The following is a 19679-nucleotide window of genomic DNA, read 5'->3' on the forward strand; positions in this document are numbered from 1 at the left end:
ACTTAATTTGTGTGAACTTGGTGGTTTAATTCTGAATTTGAGAAAATTAGATTAAACTCGACATATATAATTCATCATAGGATCCGATAGAGGATAGAGATATACTCCTATGCCCTATGTAAATCTTTAATTGCTCACAAAAAGATTATATGCGTTCTTGTATAATTGCATCCGTCATAGAGATATAGGCTGATGATTTATGAGAATAAGTTCAATACATCTCGAGAGAGAGTATTGAATAGATTTAGGAGCATTGATTTGTCAAATTCTTATTGAATTATCAAAATTGTGAAATTAGGGTTTAATTAGTAATTATTTGGGGATTCGTGATCCTAGTGCATTCGTTTTACATAGATTTTCATAAATTGACAATACATTTCATTTATTTTTCATAACATTTAGTAATTGAGTCATTCGTTAAGTGAATTTTAAGTAATTAGGGTTTGATTTGAAATTAAGGTTTTTCAATTTGGGGATTTCTCCCAAAATTAGGGCTTTTGATTCCAAAATTCATTTTAATTCAATTAGTTTCAGTTAAGGCTAAAATAAATAAAATTGAACTACTCTTTCTATGTGGGACGATACTCGGACTTCTAAAGTCCACTTTATTACTTGTCACGACCCGTACACTTGCAGTAATTTAAATCGAAAGAATAATTTCGCGAACAAAAACCAATAAACCTTTGGCAAAGGACGGCGATTTTGTTCCCATTACATGCGTTGCATCTCCTGCCACTGTCATCGTTCCTTTCCCGAATGTTGTTAGTAGTAAATCCCATGGCGCATGATGCCTCAAGTGAGTTAGAGACCAACAAATCCACCTCAGTCTTCTATCATTTCCATTACATCACTTGGGCAGCCAGTCACTAGAAGTCTAGAAGTTGATCTTTTGATCATTTCCAGATCCATTGTCAACTTTTCATCTGTTTATACGTAGAAATGATGATCGGGAGTGAAGAAGATGAATTAGAGAACTTATGCTAGATTCTTGAACACACTTTCAACAAAGAAAAAGGAAGAAAAAGTTAAAATTTCACCAGATGGGGTCGACTGTTGACCACAATCAATATGCCAACTTCTCAGTAACGCATGACCGTTTAGATAATTGGTTAAACCTCTAACTGCAAAAAGAGAAAAAGTTTTGCAGTTTTGAGGCCAAGGAAATCAGCTACGATTGACCTGGATCCATGGCATCAGATCAGAACCTGTAACATGATAATCAAGCAGAAAAATCTGTGGGAGCGATGAACGTTGTTTGCAAATAAATTCTGTCTGGTACACTCTTTAATTATGAAGTTCGTCCCTGCTTTTGGATATAACAGGACAATTGCACCAGATTTACCCTTTAGAAATCAGTAGCCAAATCTCAAAGCACTTTCCAGTTAATGGATATATACAACGGCAAGGGGTGTTTTTCTTGTACTTGGACATTCTACTAATATAGATGGATATCATTACAACTGAAAATACATTGCGAATCAAACATTCAACTATCAAACATTCAGCTGTCTTCTCCATTTGCTCAACTCTCTAGAAGTCGCTTTAATTAGCTTTCTTGTATTCAAGACTATCTTGCCGATGAGGGAACCAATTTCATCTCTGGCATTAACAAGTTAAATGGGGGTTAGAAAAAATTTGCTGCATAAAATTTAAGATACAGAGTTCAAGTTTTAAACATTGCTAGTCCAATGTACATTTTGATAAATTAAGACGATCAAGGAATTATGACGGGGATAAACTAGAAAATATGGCAAACCATAATGCAGAACTGAGGAAAGTATGCAATAACCTATTCAATGTCAACATGACAAAAGTTCTCCGATGTAACTTTTTTTCACAGTTGCCAATGGTCGTTTTTGATCCTATATATACCAAGTTTTATTGGTAGAGTAGCAGAGGCTTATTTTACCAATGGAATAAGCTGTGCAGGAAATGGCAAGTTCTCACACTACACGTGCAAAGAACAAGAACTTGTGCCTAAAAGTTATGTCATCACCAGACAGCAACAAGTAGCCAGAACTCATTGCACAGGAAGAAACAGCACTTTACTGAGCCCAAGCAATCTTGTAATCTATATGGCTAAAGGCCAGAACTGCTTAATAAATTAACAGAATGTATATTGGGCAACTTACAAAAATAAGAATGGGAAAATTACATAAATCCAAGGGTTTAAACATCACAATTCAAACATCAGAGCTAGAGTTTCATTATGCAACAATCAGGTATTGATTTAATAATTTAAATATTAATTTCTTCCAATTCAATTTCCCCAACCCTAATTTCATGTTTTGTTTTCTCTCTCTACCATCTCCATACTCTGCCTTCTCTCGATCATGAAACACCATTGTCGCCACCGTCGACGACGATTCACAATGACGTCGGCGATCACGATGGAGGCGACGCTCAAAAGCATCCTCACCGATGGCTATTCTATTGGTTCTCTCTCTCTCTCTTCTCCTCTGCTTCGTGACCACAAATAGGGTTATAGTCGATCTAGGTAGGTTACAACTTACAGGCGGTAGTGGTGGATTTGATCGGTGGTGGTTTGTGCGCTTGTGCGGTGGTGTTGCTATTTGCAGTTTGGTGACGGTGGTGTTGCAAAAATGGTGGTGGCGGCGGCGATCTTCAACTATGAATTTGATTTTTGTAGTGGGTGTGGAGCAGTTTTGGATTTATAACCATTTGTGACCTATAGTTATGACTCATGACCTATAATTTTTTAGATTTGTGACCAATGACATAAACTTTGACCTATAAAATTGATGGATAAATTGTGATCCGTGACCACGAAATAATCCGTGACCTATCAAAGTTTTGATTCGTGACCTCGAAATAATTTGTGCAATTAATTTGAAGATATGTGCCAAGAAATAAATCTGTAACCTATAAATGTGTACACTTGATCATTAATTGTATAATTGTAATTTTATTATATTTGATTAATAAATATTTTTAATTAATTAGATAAAAACCCGATTTTTGCATTAGTTAAACTTTAAACATGTTTTTTGAATTGTGCATAGTTAATACATGGTTTATGAATTTTTCCTAATAAGAATGGTGTACATAATGCATTACACTCCCCTCACATGAAAATGGGGTCCTCGTACAATAAAATATTCATGGGCCTTTCTCCATATGAGGGGGTGTAATCTATTGTGCACACCTTATATTATACGCATAGAATAATCCTAAAATTAAGGGTCTTTTAAAAAATCCTATAAAAAGTTTTTTTGAAGTAAAAAATATTTTGTAAAATTAAAAAGTGACACAATGTCACTTTTTATAAAAATTGTGTCACTTTTAAAAATTTAGTATCACTTTTTTTATTAAAAAGTTACATACAATGTCACTTTTATTATAAAATGATATTTGTCACTAAAAAAAGTGATAGAAATTTCAAAAAGACGATTGAAAAAAGTGACACAGTGTTACTTTTTTTTTAAAAAAACGTGTGTAAAAATATCACTTTTAAAATTTTAATCACTTTTTATTAAAAAAATTACATACAATCACTTTTATTAGAAAGTTATGTTTGTTACAAAAAAAGTGATAGAAATTTCAAAAAGACAATTGAAAAAAAGTGATAAACACCAAAAAAAAAAAAGTGACAAAAATTCCAAAAAAAAAAAAAAATTGAAAAAAAGTGAAAAACACCAAAAAAAAAAAAGTGACAAAAATTCCAAAAAAAAAAAAAAATTGAAAATTTTATGTGATAAATTTTTACTTAACATGGACCAAAATCCACTTGATTTTATCCCTTCAGTTGCCTTTCTCTACTTTCATCCCACCACCAAGGCCTCCTCTTTACACTCAATTCTTAATTTCCTACCCACGTCCCGGTCCACGCCGCTCGACTCTACGGCTTCTCCATCATACGGTGTGGCCTCCTCAAAGGTAGTATCCCAAGCACTAAAGCAATCCAGGCTCTCAAACGCGTCCACGGAATCGACCAGAGAGATCTCCCACCCACATTCTCTCCCGCCTCATCAAATCCGACCTCATCGCTGCCTTCAAGGAGCTTCTGTGCCAAGACCACTACATTACAATGTTTGGCTAAATTCACTATGTGCTCATAGTAATTTTTTAATTAATATTTAGAGCCTGCTGCTAATTTGTTGTGTTCGATTTTCTTTCAATCCATAGTTTTCAAAGATCATTATTGGTACAGATTAAACATGATGGCGCAGCAAGAGAAGGAAGGAAGGTCAAAATTGAAGGAAAGTTTTTGGATAGAATAATGAAGGAGTGTGTATAATAAGAATCAAAAATTGCAGAAATTTTTAGGAGGAAACACTCCTTTAATTTAGACAAGACCAAGGAGAGAACATATCCCAAACCTCATATCTAGATTGTTGATTTTCTAATGCAATGGAATGTATTTCTTCACTATTAAACTAAAATTTGAAACTTTAGCGTATTTTTCAACTTTTTGACGAAAAGGAAGTAAAGAGCCTAATTTCCCCCATGAATATTCCAGTTGGAATACTTTTGGACAGGGCTGGGCAGGTAAGATTGTACTCGTGGAGAAATAAATATCCTAAAGGAAATAACAGGTTATATACGGATTTGATCCCTAAAGTTGCAACGAAGATCCTTAAATTTATTTAATTCTAAATTCGTCAATAAGATTTCTAAACAATTTCAATCTATCTAGTCACTCAATTAGTGAGATTAACGTCAAAATCCATGTGTACACTGTTAATGCTGCCCCTATGCCTGTGTACTAGCAAAACGTTTAATTCCATCACTATGCAAGCCTAAACCATGTCAAAATCCATTTTGCTTCCAATTGATCTTACGCCTAATTCAAAATCAACAATGCTACCGTATCCGAATGTTTTTGACATAATGGCTGACCGACACTCACAATGGGAAGGGACGTACTTCTTTTTTGGACTTTTTTATTCAAGCGAGACCCACGTGCTCTGAGAATATATCAACCATTATGTCAAAAAAAATCCTAGTAAAGTAGTTTAATTGATTCAAAATTTGATTTTGATCTCCAAATTGACCACCAAAATAGTCTACGGGGTTTCGTAGCAAGAGCAGTACATAGTGATATTATTGAATGTAGAATATACACGTAAAATTTTACATAAAGAGATATATATGTAGGAAGAAGATCTTGCAATGGCCTTGCTACTAGTATACTGAGGCTGTACAGGGGGCCCACCTGTACATCGGGATGTCAATTCCAATTGGTTTCGTAGCAAGAGCAGTACATAGTGATATTATTGAATGTAGAATATACACGTAAAATTTTACGTAAAGAGATATATATGTAGGAAGAAGATCTTGCAATGGCCTTGCTACTAGTATACTGAGGCTGTACAGGGGGCCCACCTGTACACCGGGATGTCAATTCCAATTGTATTGTGGGACTTCCTCGTGAGGGAATTTGTACATTAAGGTGTCAACCTGTGTACAAATAAAAAACCCATTTTGCAATTGAAAGTAGAATATACATCCTCACCAACCCCCGGCAACTGCCTAAGGGGCGTGTCACTAAGCAATTTTCATCAAAAGTCAGATTTTTCCCCCAAAGCCAAAGTGAGTGTTCTTCACCATATACACACACAAAAACTAACAGAGCCAACGCATAGATTTCCATTTCCTCTTGTGCCAAATCTGTAGCCGGGCAGGAAAATGGCCACTATGTCAGCCGCCGTCGCCCCCAATTCCCTTCTCCTCAAATCCACCAACCAAATTGGCGCCTTCCCCACTACCCTCTCTCGCTCATTTACCGAAGCCACCATTGTCCACAAGCGCATCACCTGCTCATCCACCACCCTCCAAACTCCGGCAACCGCCACCACTTCCACAGATCGCGTGTTTAACTTTGCTGCTGGTCCCGCCATCCTTCCTGAGAACGTCTTACTCAAGGCCCAATCGGAGCTCTACAACTGGCACGGATCTGGCATGTCTGTCATGGAGATGAGCCATCGCGGTAAAGAATTTCTCTCCATCATTCAGAAGGCCGAGTCAGATCTCCGGACCTTGCTAAACATTCCGGAGAATTACTACGTTCTCTTCCTCCAAGGTGGCGCCACCACCCAATTCGCCGCCGTCCCCCTCAATCTCTGCAACCCTGATGACCCCGTCGATTACATCGTCACGGGCTCGTGGGGAGACAAGGCCTTCAAAGAAGCCTCCAAGTACTGCAAGCCCAAGACCATTTGGAGCGGAAAATCAGAGAAATACGTCAATATCCCCAGCTTTGGCGCCCTTGAGCAAACACCTGAAGCCAAATATTTGCACATCTGCGGTAACGAAACCATTCATGGGGTCGAATTCAAGGATTATCCAGTTCCGACTAATGGAAATTCGTTGCTTGTAGCTGATATGTCATCCAATTTTTGCTCTAAACCAGTGGACGTGAGTAAATTTGGCTTGATCTACGCTGGAGCACAGAAAAATGTAGGTCCATCTGGGGTTACAATTGTGATAATAAGATCAGATTTGATTGGAAATGCACAGCCAGACACTCCTGTAATGCTGGATTACAAGATTCACGCCGAGAATAATTCACTTTACAATACGCCCCCTTGCTTCGGCATTTATATGTGTGGGCTCGTGTTCGAAGATCTCATTGCTCAGGGTGGATTGAGCGAGGTGGAGAAGAAGAATGTGAAGAAGGCACAGATTTTATATGACACCATTAACGGGAGCAAAGGGTTCTTTAGGTGTCCAGTGGAAACGAGTGTGAGGTCATTGATGAATGTGCCATTTACTTTGGCAAAGCCAGAGTTGGAAGCCGAGTTTGTGAAGGAAGCAGCCAAGGAGAAGATGGTGCAGTTGAAGGGGCATAGGTCGGTTGGTGGCATGAGAGCTTCAATATACAATGCTATGCCTTTGGCTGGGGTCGAGAAATTGGTCGCATTCATGAAGGATTTCCAGGCAAGGCACGATAAATAGGAATTGAATTGGACTGAATAATTCTATCTTGATGAGATTACTGTATGCTTGTTCGATTTTGCTTGCTATCTTGTTTGTTCCTCGTACTGTCCTTGTTACTATTGTTTGTTTCAAGTTCTTGTTTAGGCTGTGGCTTGTTAGGCATTTTTATGAACGTCCACTATGAAAGTGAATGTTGTCACTAGCTGAAGTTTACCAATGAAATAATAATTAGATGAGTTATCAAGTTCAATTGGTTCATAGTTTCCTTCCTGAGTATCGTGGTGTGTGCACGTGTTTGTGTTACATGTTTGTTTGAAGATTGTCCCGAAAGAATAGTGCTTGGGTGGATTCTCGAGTCTCATTCTAGGTGATAAAGGGCTTGATTGTGTCTCTCCTTTTAGTTATAGCTTCTGTTGCATCTTTTCTACGCCAACCGGCCTCCAAAGATTTGCCCTATACTAGATAGGAACCAACTTTACCAAAAATGAAGATGTGAAGAATTACAAGGACTCAATCAAGAATATATGTACTATTCATCCGCGCTCACCAACCTTGCCATTACCAACTAATACAGAAAAAGACGACTCGGGTTTTGCTATAGCAACAGGAGACCGAAACCCCACAAATAGGGCGGCGGGACCCTGTTATTTTAGCAAAACCCAAGACCACTCTGATTATATCTTTTTCAGGTCGAACTTCCGCATTTCAAATACTGAGTTTAGAAGTGGTTGGCCCTTTGAAAAGAGAAAAGGGAAAATTACTGATGATTTATAGCTTTAGGAAGGGGTTTAGTTTCGATTTATTTCAGTACATTTTTGCCAAGTACAAGGGCCATTAAATTTTAAAAAAAATGCATGGTCATGATTCCAAGAATGAATGGCAGGCTCCTAAACAAGTTTGTGGCACGAGAAATTACCTCAAAAGCAGTCTAAACTCGTACAAAATTCACAAACTTTGCTCGACATGGTCTAGAGGCCCTGGCTGATAACAAATGGTGTCAAATAATGCTTAGAGTGATTTCAAGCAGTGGTTACTTTATAATATTATGTGAACTACGCTTACATTATTATTCTAAAGTTGATATATAGAGGGGATAGGTTCTTTGTTCTTCTCATGCAGCGATGGTCTTATTGGCCAAATTCCTACATCTCGATCACTTCAATTTGTCAAGGAATCAACTCCCTGGATTCAAATTCCGGCAAGTCTGTCCTCGCTCAGGCTATAAAGTCTTCTCCATCGTTTTTATATAAAGTTGACATCTTTCATCAAAACCCTTAACGATAGCTCTGCAGGAATTAACGGTCTTCGTAGTGATAAAATCAGGAAATTCCAGCCTTGTTACTTTTATGTTTTGGTACATCTATAAAACGAAATATGATAGGTAACTATATGAAGTGATGAAGCATTAGCCAGCAAATTTAAACTAATAAATAAGAAGCTAAGTCAAAAGGTGAATGAGTCAGAAAGACAAAAATGGAGATTATGAGTTGCACACATGGAAAATTACATCACCCCGAGTTGGGTCAAGGAAACCTTGCACAAGTCTCTACCCAACTGATGTATCTCTGTAAACCTTTGCTGCTTGCTTCAAGAAACAAATGGGAGAGAGAGGGATATGATAAGCTGCGCGCACGAAAGACCCACCACTCAATGAACTCCCTATTTGCTGGCTCGTAGTACTTCTTACCGTTTGTTGAAAGAGTTCGGAGGAGAAATGAGGAGGATGTGATGTCAAGGTTCCGTAGATATATGGACAAATTTGTTCAGGCAATTGCGAATATGGAATTATCTCCAACTCCAAACAAGAGAACAAGAGATTGGAGGCTAATGACTCCTTTTAGCAGTGACTGAGTTGAAACGATACTACACTTTCATTTTCATATTTTGTATTATAATAAAGCTGAACACATTTGGATACAGACATATCATGTGTCGCCAAATTCTATTCACAAGCTATTATGTACTTATCTTCATTCCAAATTGATCAAAGGCTTTGGTTAAGATTCATTTACTTTTACGTCGGTTAGGCTGACTACTGTAGTGGCCCTTAGCCCATCTGCTTAAGGTTCGTGCCTTGTGCAGTAAATTATTGAGTCAGCTTAGCTTTTGGCATCAAAGTTGTAAAATGAGCCGAAAGTTTTGATTTGGCTCCTAAATGGTTAACAGACAAATGTTGCAATTAGCAAGAAAGAAAAGCCCAAACCTGTACAAGTAGAGAGATTCAGAATTCTACAGGAAACAAATGGCAGAACAATTTTATTTTCCCAGCTTTATTTCTTTCACCAGTTTCTAGCAAGCGAATCAGTGCCAGCGAAAATTGGGAATAAATCAACTGCAGTGAGCGAAATGTAAACAAAAAGTAGAGCAATTACAATTTCTTCGGATAAAAATAGACAGCAGGGGGATCTTTGGTGCTGCCGGACGACTGCTATAAAATAAAAAGTGAAGTAAAACATGGGTGGATTGCTGTCCATCAGTCTAGAGCTGCTACAACTGCATCAACAACTTGTTGAGTGGTGCTATCTCCACCCAGGTCTTTCGTCCTATATTTTCCCTCTGAGATAACATGTTTTACGGCAGTCTCTAAACGATCAGCAAATGATGGAAATTGGAGATGTCTCAGCATCATAGCCGAAGAGAGAAGAAGGGCAATTGGGTTTGCTCTCCTTTGCTCCACCAAGTTTGTGTTCCCCACATTCCCAGCCGAAGCACCTTGCTCAAAAACAGCATAGTCAGCCCCAGCATTCCCTGCAAAAACCATGTCCTTTGGTGTGACACAGAATTTCAACAGCATGTAAACATAATGGACCTTCATGAATACAACAGAATATTCATGGCATTTTTGGGCACCCAACACCTCTCCCCAACAACCCACCAAATGACAACAGAAGAAAGCTTTTAAAAGAAATGTGAATACTTTGGCACTGTGATAACAATAAAAGCTGACAAAAAAATGATGCCAATGCATGCAAGAGGGCGCTCTTTACAGCCACAAGGAAAGATAGGCATATATGTCTTCTTTTCATAGATGTACATCAACAGAGTTGTGAGAAAAAGTTTATTTATTTATTTGTAAAATAAAAGGCTTGCAAAGGTACAAAGACATGAAAGTGAATCCATTTATGAAGAATAGAACAATGAAATTGGAATGTCAGGTACAACTGAGTGTTTCAATCGGTGAGCCTCTAGAACCTTCCAATTAAACCTTGACCCATATCTGAACTGGTAGGGCAATTTTCTCTTGTTTTCCTTCCTTTTCATCATTTTCCAACTTCTTAAAGGTGTTGCAGCATGATGGAGGATTAGACTTGCCAAAGATGCCGAAAACCCAGAGAGTACTTGAGTCAATCTATCAAGCCAAGAGTTCAGTTTTGCAGTGATCTCAACTTTGAGCAGATAGCTACAATTAATTTATCACTATCCTTTCAGCTTTGCCCCAACACAAACCTAAAAATTGAAAAGCACATCCATTGTTCTAAAAGTAGTAAGGTTGCAATAATTTTCAATTCAACTTTCCAACACTCCACTCTTCAAGATCTTCGGATTTGGTACCAAACAAATTCTAGCCCATTCCCTTGTCCTCTGTCACACTTAAGTCCAAAAACCAAAGGTTAAGGCCCACTTGGTCCATGGTACTTGAGAGTCATAATAGTAATGAAACCCCATAAATCACACTTCACTGTGTACGCACAATGCATTGTGCAAGTAAATCATAAAGCAGTGTATTGTTTTCAAACGAGATCCCTGGATGATATGTTTATCATAACACCTGGTGGAAATGAGTGAGGACAAGGAAGAATATACTAAGGTTGTGTGCTTAATGGCAGACAATTGGTGCATCTGGTGGGGTCAGGGGTGGATTTAGGGGCCAGAGCCCCCAGCTAAATGTGGGGGAAAAAATTTCTTGTGGATTTTCATTTTTATATAGTAGACCAACCCAAAATATGATTTAGCCCACCACCCCAATACAATTTTCTATCTCTACCCCTGGACAAGGATTTTGCATAGAAACAGGAGACAGATACCTGATTTTTCAAAAAAGTAGGGAAAGGAGATGTCGACTTAAATTTTTTAAAAATTTTATATATTATATCTTTATTTTTATACTTTTTAATATAGTATACGTCACATTATCATATCGGATTCTTACCCGAGGATTGTCCATAAAGTATCCTTCAGTGTTAGAAATTTAAACATACTGAAAATTGTACACGACATGTGACTGATCAAATACATGTCATGGAGTGTCCAATGAGCGTATGTGTATGACACCACACTATACGTGTTGAACACGGATACATCACCTAGCAGAAGGGTCCATGCATCATAGGCAGGTTGGTAAGGACATTAGAGCAACAACCTATCCATTGTGTTAAAGGCTGCATGAACTCTGATTTACTTACGAATGGAGATAAAATTGCATTAGTAACTGATTACTCTTGGATGCTTTGCTCTCGATCTTTAGGTGTAGAGGACATGTCCTCTTTTATTTGTCCTCTTTATTTTTTACTATCAGAACATAAGAAAGAGAAAAAGCATGGTCCAAGAAATGAAAGAGATTCTTCCTATTGTATTCAACCAATTATATACATATTCTTCTGAAATTCAAGAAGGTCCCCCTAACACAACAGTACATTAGTGGAAAGGAAGAAAAAAGGACTAGGTACAAACTGTCTGGTAATGGCAGCACTAACTTTTCAAAAATACAACGTTCCTATTACATTCCGTAACCAATTGCAAATACATTGATGAAGAAGTCCAGGAAACACTCCACTATTCTATTTGCCTAGCAAATCAGAAGGGACAAAAACACTACTGTAAATAGAATGACAGTCCTAACCACAACCTCACAGTTATTAGTCTAGCATGAGTGAGCCTATAATCATTATTCGAAAGATATCATGCCATCTTTCTTTTGGCAGTAACGTCAATGTAAAGATATTTCTTTAGTTGTTGAGTGTCTCTTTAATTGATCAATCTGTGATATTCCAAATCTACACAACTAATGGAATCCAAATGGTTTCGGGATTGATAAGATGACTTTCAGTAGGCTAGAATCCATTAACTTGAGCAAAACTATATCTTGAATGTTTGATGATATCTCACATTTCTTTATTACATATTAAATGATAGCCTCAAAAAGATAATAGATTAAAGATACTTACAATTAATGAGACCCAGATATTCCCATTCAAAATATTAAAGAAATTGCAAGTGTGGACCAAATCTCAAAGAAAACAACAGATTGGCATTTGATATATCATATATCATATGCGATAGCTTAACAAGAATGTTAAGCTAAGTTGTCAGGAGCAGTTAATTCTAAATTGCCTAGCATCATTACAGTTCGTGGAAAAGCAATGGAAATATGTTCCATTACCTATCACAAAATGTGCCAGAGCAAGTGTAGCCTTTTTTATCCTACACAATTGCTGAATTCTGAAGACTCTAATCATTTGATGGGATGTACTAGATGATAAGAATTCCGCAATCTAAATAAAGGGAAGAATACCAACTTTCATGAAAAATATTGGTTTATACTTTCCCATTTCAAAGTTATATTCCTAGCAAAGATTAAATTTAGGAATTTAGAGTTCCAAATTATCCCCAGGTATCCATGAAATAATTTCATTAGGTTTCTATTTTCCAAAAAAAGATGGATATAGGTAGCAGACAGTTCAATGTAGGATCATTTAAACAACATTACCTCCAGGCATAACTCCAGTGCCACCAGCTATACCAGCAGCTGTATTTGCAACCAGATTGCCATAGAGATTTGGTGTCACCTAGGAAAAGATGCACGTGTGTTAGCAACAACAATTCTTTGTCTTTTAAATATAATCATGTAACAAAAAAATGGCAAAGAGAAGAAAGTTCAGTTGTAAATGATTGCCAGCAAAGTAATACAGAAGCAACATGGTAATGTTTCCAAGAGCACCTAAAACACCACTTGTAAGCAATCCATTACATCAGAATTTTTTCAACAAAATAAAATAGACACAGAGTCTGTCTTAAGATCATTAGAAAAATATCCATATCTCCTCCCAAACTATGCATTCTTTCTAAATACCAATATCCATGTACACTAGCAATATTTCAAACAAAATGAAACTAAAGACAAAAAGTTCAAGTTATATCTCCCCAAATACGCATTCTTTCGAAATTCCAACATGGCTTGCGTACAGAAGTATCTACTCATTTATATTGTTCCTTCCCCTCAAGAGCAAAGAGCACTCCAACTTCTTGAGTTCTTGATCTAACTTCAAATCCAATCTAGTCATTTTCTGTTCATTCTCCTTGTTACTATCATCACTTGTACAGCTAATAAATTCATAATTAAGTTTTTTGCTATCTCTACCCAAGTTTCTCTAGCACATATGCAAGTTCATGTACATATCTTAGGTGTTTGGTTCCACATGGACACCAGATGCATGATTCACTTTTTGGTGCATCAACAAACACTATAGGAGGCAACACTAGTGGGTAATAACCTCTGCCAAAAAACATTACCGTAAATAAATCATATCGTAAATATATGAATGTGTGCGCAAGTATTATCCTTATGCCATGCTCTTTTGAATGAAATTGATCTCTATACCCTTGTCAATTAAAGCAAGATACTCCTCTGTCCACAGAGGATATCAGGGTTTCTATTACGGGGNGTTAAGACTTAAGACTACTGTGATAGTTAAATTTTAATTAACCAACAATCACTGTAAATGTTCTTCTCAGGATTGACATTAAGCTGTCTAACCATTTGTATTCATGGCAACATTTTAAGGAAAGTCTAAAAAAGCACCAGCAAAAACAGAGAAAGATCCAAGTCATATACCATGACATCGAATTGCTCAGGCCTGGAAACCAGTTGCATGCAGCAGTTATCCACAATAATCTCATTGTACTTGATCCCAGGATATTTTGTGGCAACCTCTCGACAAGATTCTAAAAATAAACCATCGGCAAGCTTCATGATATTGGCTTTGTGCACAGCTGTCACTTTCTTTCTGCCGTTTAAATAAGCATACTCAAAAGCATATTTTGCAATGCGCTCAGAACAAAACTTTGTTATCACCTACAGAAGGCGCAACATAAAAAAATGAACTTCACAGCCAATGCACTATAGAACACATATGCCTTCACATTGTAAAGGAAACGAATGCATTAAGAAAGAGAATATAACATAAACATCGAGTAACAAGTAATGCCAAAACCTTCCCCTTTCTGATTATTCCATCAAGTCACAAATTCCAAAAACAGCCAAGTTCCAACCAATAGAATCTAGTTCACATGAGAGTTAACTATCACAACAGACATCAACATAAAACAAAGCTTAGGATATTTAGTTATTTCCATTAGAACGTATTTTCTGTCGCATATTTTTGCTTTAGCCCCTGCTTGAGCCCCATTTTTACCTTATTAAAACGAAAAATATGACCGTTACCCATCACATCAAGCCACAATTTTTTAATTTCTATCTCTCTCATTCTCATTCTCATTCTCATTCTCATTCTCATTCTCATTCTCATTCTCATTCTCATTCTCATTCTCATTCTCATTGTAATGTGGCTCAAACGGGCTCTTACATATTTGGACATATCATATGATCCTCTAAAATCCTCTTATCAACTTCAGTTTGGATCTCATATATAACAACTTTGCATTCATAATTGGTATAATCAATTCAAGTAATTTTTTCTATCTTCACAGAAGTAACCAGATAATGAAATCAACCCAAATTACACAAAAATCTTAGAAATCACAAACAATTTAAAAGTAGATTATTACCTTGAGGCTTTCGACAACACCGGGAACCACCTCATGCTCTAGTCCCGAGTATTCCCCTTCAGTATTCTCCCGAACAACTGCTATATCAACATTCTCATGGCGTGTAGGGAGCCCTGGTAGATTAAAGCAATTGACGAGGGAAGCGTAAAGATCAAGCTCTTTCCTGAGCTGCATATTAAGAGAGTTCACGCCACCGCCTACAGGGGTCATGAGGCCGCCCTTCAAGCACACCTTGTTCTTCCTGATGGAATCCAAAACTTCTTGGGGAACCTGCTTCATGTCGCCGTGTACCTCATACTTCTCGAAGTGAACCGGCGCGTGCATAGCCTCCATCACCTGTTCAACGGCGCCAGTCACCAAGGGCCCGATGCCATCACCTGGAATAAGGGTAACGGGTCGGGGCGCCCCATCTCCTGGACGGGGCATGTAGGTTACGGATCTTTGGGAGGATAGGAGATGAGAGGAATTCGGGTGGTGAGTGATAACCCGTTTTAGGATGGAGAAGGATCGATGGGACATCTTTCGGTTTTGTATGTGATCTGGGGTTGGATCCAAGGGTTGTCTGTCAAATGTCGGGTTGGGGTGGCGATTGAACTAGTCAGAACTTAGTAACCCACCATGAATTTGCAGTGCGCGTGGGAAAGAGAGAGAAGCAGTCGAGCAAAAAAGAGGCGAAACGTTGTTAAATGAATAGAAATTTCTTTAACATTTACTATTTCCCCTCTTGCGCGGCTTGTCACTAGGGTGCTTGGAGCGTAAAAATGCATTTTGAAATAATAATGTGTGGTTGAAAAATAAAGAAAATTTTTTAATTTAAAAGTAATATTATTTTAATGAATAATGTGTAATTAAAAAGAAGAGAAATAAAAATACATTTTGAAAAAAATGAGCACCAAACGGGACTTAAAACAAAGTTAAATTTGTCGTACTTATTTTCAATCAAATATTTTACATATAAATTCAAAAATTTTCCATATTATTTAACTACACATTTTTCAAAAATTCAATATTCTAAATATCTTTTTTCCAAAATAATGATCATCAAACAGGGACTTAATATTCTAACGAAGTAAACATAGGTGATAACAAATGTTAGGTTAATTGGTTATGAGATGGTTAATATTAATATAGACTGGTATTTCCATCTATTCATTTGAAATAAAAAAAAATGGAAGAAAGATCTGCAGACATATAGAAAGTTTCGCGATTCAGCGTACAATCTACGATTCTTAAGTATGAGAAGGATGATTTTATTTAAATTATAAGTAGCTTGTGTTGAGATGTAGTGAACTAATGTGGTAAAACAAACTCTTGGCTTCTCGATACTAACATAGAAATATGTTAAGAGTACTCGATTGATCATTTTATGCTCTGAATGAAATTGTTGTATGGGAATGTTGTGGCTAAACGGTGGAGTAGGTTTTCAACTAATGTTTTAGAAAGAAATGACAGATTGGTTAGTATTGTAGCAATATGATTTTCTATTTTGAATAAATGTAGTGAATTAGCAAAGTTTCATGCATTTTATGTTGTTCATTGAATTTGTTTCAAAACATTTGAGATATTTTATTGCAAGTTTTAAGTACAAAGATACATTTATGTAATTTTTTTGTTGAAATTGGTTAAGTATAAAGTCATGTTATAGTGACTTTCATATCAATTTCGACCAGATATTCGAACTTGATATGGTAGTCAACTCATCGAGTAAATGATCGTGGTATATTTGCAATCTCAAAACCAATTTCGAATAAATGAGAAATTAAGGTCCAAAACTGGAACGTAAAGATGTAAAATTAGCCTAGGTTTTGTCAAACTACATTGCTCACCTAGTGCTCGAATGATGACCAAGCAATAAGACTATTGCTACAGCAACAGTCGAGCAAGGGGTCTCTATTGCACCACTGGCGTCTCGAGTGATGCATCAACAGTAAGCTAACAACAAAATGGGTTGCGACCCTTCTTGAAGGCCTGTGAGTTTTGGGGGTATCTCTTCACCCACACCCTCTCCTCTTCTATAAATAAGACCTTGGGACATTTATTACAACATCCCAATGATATGCAATCATATCATAACATAAAAATTCATATTTCATTAGCCAAAATTCTACATAAAAATCCATTGTCATTTTGTGTAAGAAAGGAGTAGAAAAGCCATATTTTGGTTCATGGTTCATGTTTTAGATTGCTACAAACACAAGAAGGTAGTTGTTGCATCTTGGGAGTCATCATCCTTAAGCACCATTGTGGGACAAAATCGACTCAAGGACAAAGAGTTCAACTTTTGTCTCGACTTCGCATTCATTTCCTTGGTGTTACATTGTCCATTTTCAATGGCATTTAATATCATTTATGTGGTAATTATTCTTCTATTTCTTATCATTACTCTGTCCAATTTTGATAACGTTGTTAAGATTGATTTTAAATTCATCACTCAAATCCATTGGCAAAACTACATTGTCTTGTAAGTGTTTTTTTTTTTTTGTGGAATCATTTTCTCGTCGCTCCTCTTTCAAAGATTTGGGTTCGCTCAATTACCTTCTTGGGATTGATTGTTTATGTCTCAACACAAGTATCTTACTGTTTCGCGCGGGTAGTCGCTAACAATTAAAAAGGAATAAGACGATTGTGTAAGGAACAGACCTCTTGAGACGAAATCCCAAAAAGGGGTGTTTTATTAGCGATGATTTACAATTGGAACTAAACAGAATGTCTCCAAGGGGTGCAAGCACACAAGCACTAAAAGAAATGTTTAAATTTAAACTAAGAAATTGAAATTACATATTCTCTGTTTGAGAGTATTTGATTCGGGGTCATTTTCTCTGTGTCTTCTCTTCCTTTTATATTTCCTTGCTTATTTTTTCGTGGCAAACCACTTGAAAACTACTTGATTGCTATATAACTACCCACTTTCTTTATGGTGGCTAACTTGTCATGGAACTGTCGTCCCTAACTGTTGCCATTACTCTTTGTCGTTCAACCACCTTCAACTAGACTCCTTGAATCGTGGAATGTGATAAGATCACTCAATAACTGCTTCAATAACTACTATTCTGGATAACCATAATGTTTTATACTTGCTAAGATCTTGGGCGATTCAAAGGTTTAGGCGAGAACGGGATCATCGCTCTAGGCGACTGTAAGGTATTCTATTCGTTCAGATTCTGGGCGTCTTGCAAGCTTGGGCGATGATGTTACCGTGTTCGTGGGCTTCTACCGCATTCATCAATAATCCTATTTGGACTTTTATCCTAGATTCCCCAATTGGGCTTCACTCTTTGGACTATTTGATTTGGGCTGCACTTTTAGTGTATCAACAATTACCCCCCAATATGGCAGAATTAATACTAATTATTAATTTTTGCCATATTTACTTTGTATTTTCCAGCAATATTTGAAATTCTCAAGAATTTCAATCATTATTTCCTTCTACAGTCTGAAAAGGTGCAACGTTACAAACCCTTATAAACTAAAAGGACACGCCATTTCATCGCACCACTAAACCACGTCTCTATATTTCGCGCTTCTTCCTCGCTATTTTACTATTCATTTTCTTGCTTCTCTACTATGTTTCTCAAGCAAACCTTATCAAACCTGTACTTTGTTTCCAATGGCGACTTCATAAACTCAATCTGATGATTCTTTTAGTTTTGAAGATTTTCAGAAAATCCTTACTAGGCCATATGTAAATCCAAACTTCCTTGCACAAGCTAGTGTTGACCTCAATGAATTCTATTTGGGTCCATCGTTTAATAATGCCGAAGCCGTCGAACAAGTGGCAGTGGGCCAGCTGTTTCCTTGCACTCAAGATCCTCCGTTCCTGAACTCTCTGCCATTGAGGTCGATTCGCGAAAAAGGTATTCACACTTGACCCAAAGCCGATGTTATTTTTCGTAGATGGCATGCACGTCTTGTGAGTCATGGCCCCACCAAGGCGATTTTTGATCGTGCTAGGATTTCAAATTTATTAGAAATTTCTCTTCAACCCCCGATTTTTGACCTAGTGCTTTTTCCTATTGCTTTGAGTTTTTGGTCTTCTGAGTATAACACCTTCGTTTTCCCTCTTGGTCTCATGTCTATTACTTTAAGGAATGTTGGAGCCCTAGTAAATCTTCCGCCTTTGGGCGATACCATCTTTCCTGATATCTTGATTTCCAGTGTTGTCCCAAAATTTGACAAGAAATTTACTGAGTCCTATTCAAGCCTGCAAGGCTTTTATAATCACTCAAGCGCTGAACCTTCCTATGCTGAGCGTGTGGCCTTTCTTCAGATTTGACTCTGTAAATATATTCTTCGCGTGCCAAGTATAAAACCTTCTATGAGGTACTTACCCAAAGCGTATGAACTGGCGCGTGGTAGGCCTTTGAACTTATGTTGCTTCTTTTTAGCCACCCTTTATAGAGGCATGGCTTCCCTTCAATTTCAACTGAAGAATGGTGCATCTTCCACTGGCAGTGGCCCCCTTTGGTTCACTCAACTGTGGTTGAGAGCATATTTTCCACCACTTGGTGCTCCATCTATTTCCCTTCGTTCTGCTAGCTGCTATGGGCTAACCATTGATCCACTGACCCTGTAAATACGTCCAGTAGGGATATTTTTTCATTCTTTTATACCTTAAATTTGATTCCTTCTTTCTTTTCTTTTCCTGCTCACTTGATTCCAAATTATGTGCAACCTCCATCCACCCTAGACAGTGCGAGTGCCTCTCTACTTATTTGGATTCAATTTTTGATTGGAGGGAATTGTTCCACGATATCTTAACTGGAACCAATGCCAAAGCTAGGGTTGAAATATATGCTCCCCAATTTTTTGCTCGCCAACTTGGTTTTGGTCAAACTTGGCATGTTCCTCCTTGTTACTCCAAAAACTTGACAGACCGTTTTCACACTATTAATAAGGCAGAGGCACAAGCTATAGATGCTCACAACATTCTTTTGACGAGCAAATTTTCATTAGCCCCTTTCAATTCTAGCCGTGCTGTTCATCCTCTTTTTGAA

The 19679-nt window shown here is 37.3% G+C and overlaps 2 protein-coding genes across 2 annotated transcripts; one reads left to right on the plus strand and one right to left on the minus strand.

Annotated features, from left to right (window-relative positions):
* The first annotated feature begins 5471 nt into the window (after positions 1 to 5471).
* LOC111402007 (phosphoserine aminotransferase 2, chloroplastic-like) lies at positions 5472 to 7150 on the plus strand. Its single transcript, XM_023030025.1, has one exon. The coding sequence runs from the start codon at positions 5650 to 5652 to the stop codon at positions 6916 to 6918; it is 1269 nt and encodes a 422-aa protein (XP_022885793.1). The 5' UTR covers positions 5472 to 5649; the 3' UTR covers positions 6919 to 7150.
* Positions 7151 to 9127: 1977 nt separating this feature from the next.
* Positions 9128 to 15374, minus strand: LOC111402008 (isocitrate dehydrogenase [NAD] regulatory subunit 1, mitochondrial-like). Its single transcript, XM_023030026.1, has 4 exons — positions 14686 to 15374; positions 13733 to 13972; positions 12608 to 12686; positions 9128 to 9648 (listed from the first exon to the last, which is right to left on the minus strand). Exons 1-4 carry the CDS (start codon positions 15202 to 15204, stop codon positions 9374 to 9376), a joined length of 1113 nt encoding a protein of 370 aa, XP_022885794.1. The 5' UTR covers positions 15205 to 15374; the 3' UTR covers positions 9128 to 9373.
* Between the last annotated feature and the right edge of the window lie 4305 nt (positions 15375 to 19679).

Source organism: Olea europaea, chromosome 10, assembly GCF_002742605.1.
Source record: "Olea europaea var. sylvestris chromosome 10, O_europaea_v1, whole genome shotgun sequence".
NCBI lineage: Eukaryota > Viridiplantae > Streptophyta > Magnoliopsida > Lamiales > Oleaceae > Olea > Olea europaea.

Excerpts from the sequence above, each read along its gene's own strand:
- LOC111402007 (XM_023030025.1), top strand. The coding sequence starts at position 5,650 with ATGGCCACTATGTCAGCCGCCGTCGCCCCCAATTCCCTTCTCCTCAAA.
- LOC111402008 (XM_023030026.1), bottom strand. The coding sequence starts at position 15,204 with ATGTCCCATCGATCCTTCTCCATCCTAAAACGGGTTATCACTCACCAC. Across the intron at positions 12,687-13,732 it reads CTGAGCAATTCGATGTCATG|GTGACACCAAATCTCTATGG; the intron begins GTATATGACTTG and ends ATCTTTTCCTAG. Across the intron at positions 9,649-12,607 it reads CACTGGAGTTATGCCTGGAG|GGAATGCTGGGGCTGACTAT; the intron begins GTAATGTTGTTT and ends TGGTTTTTGCAG.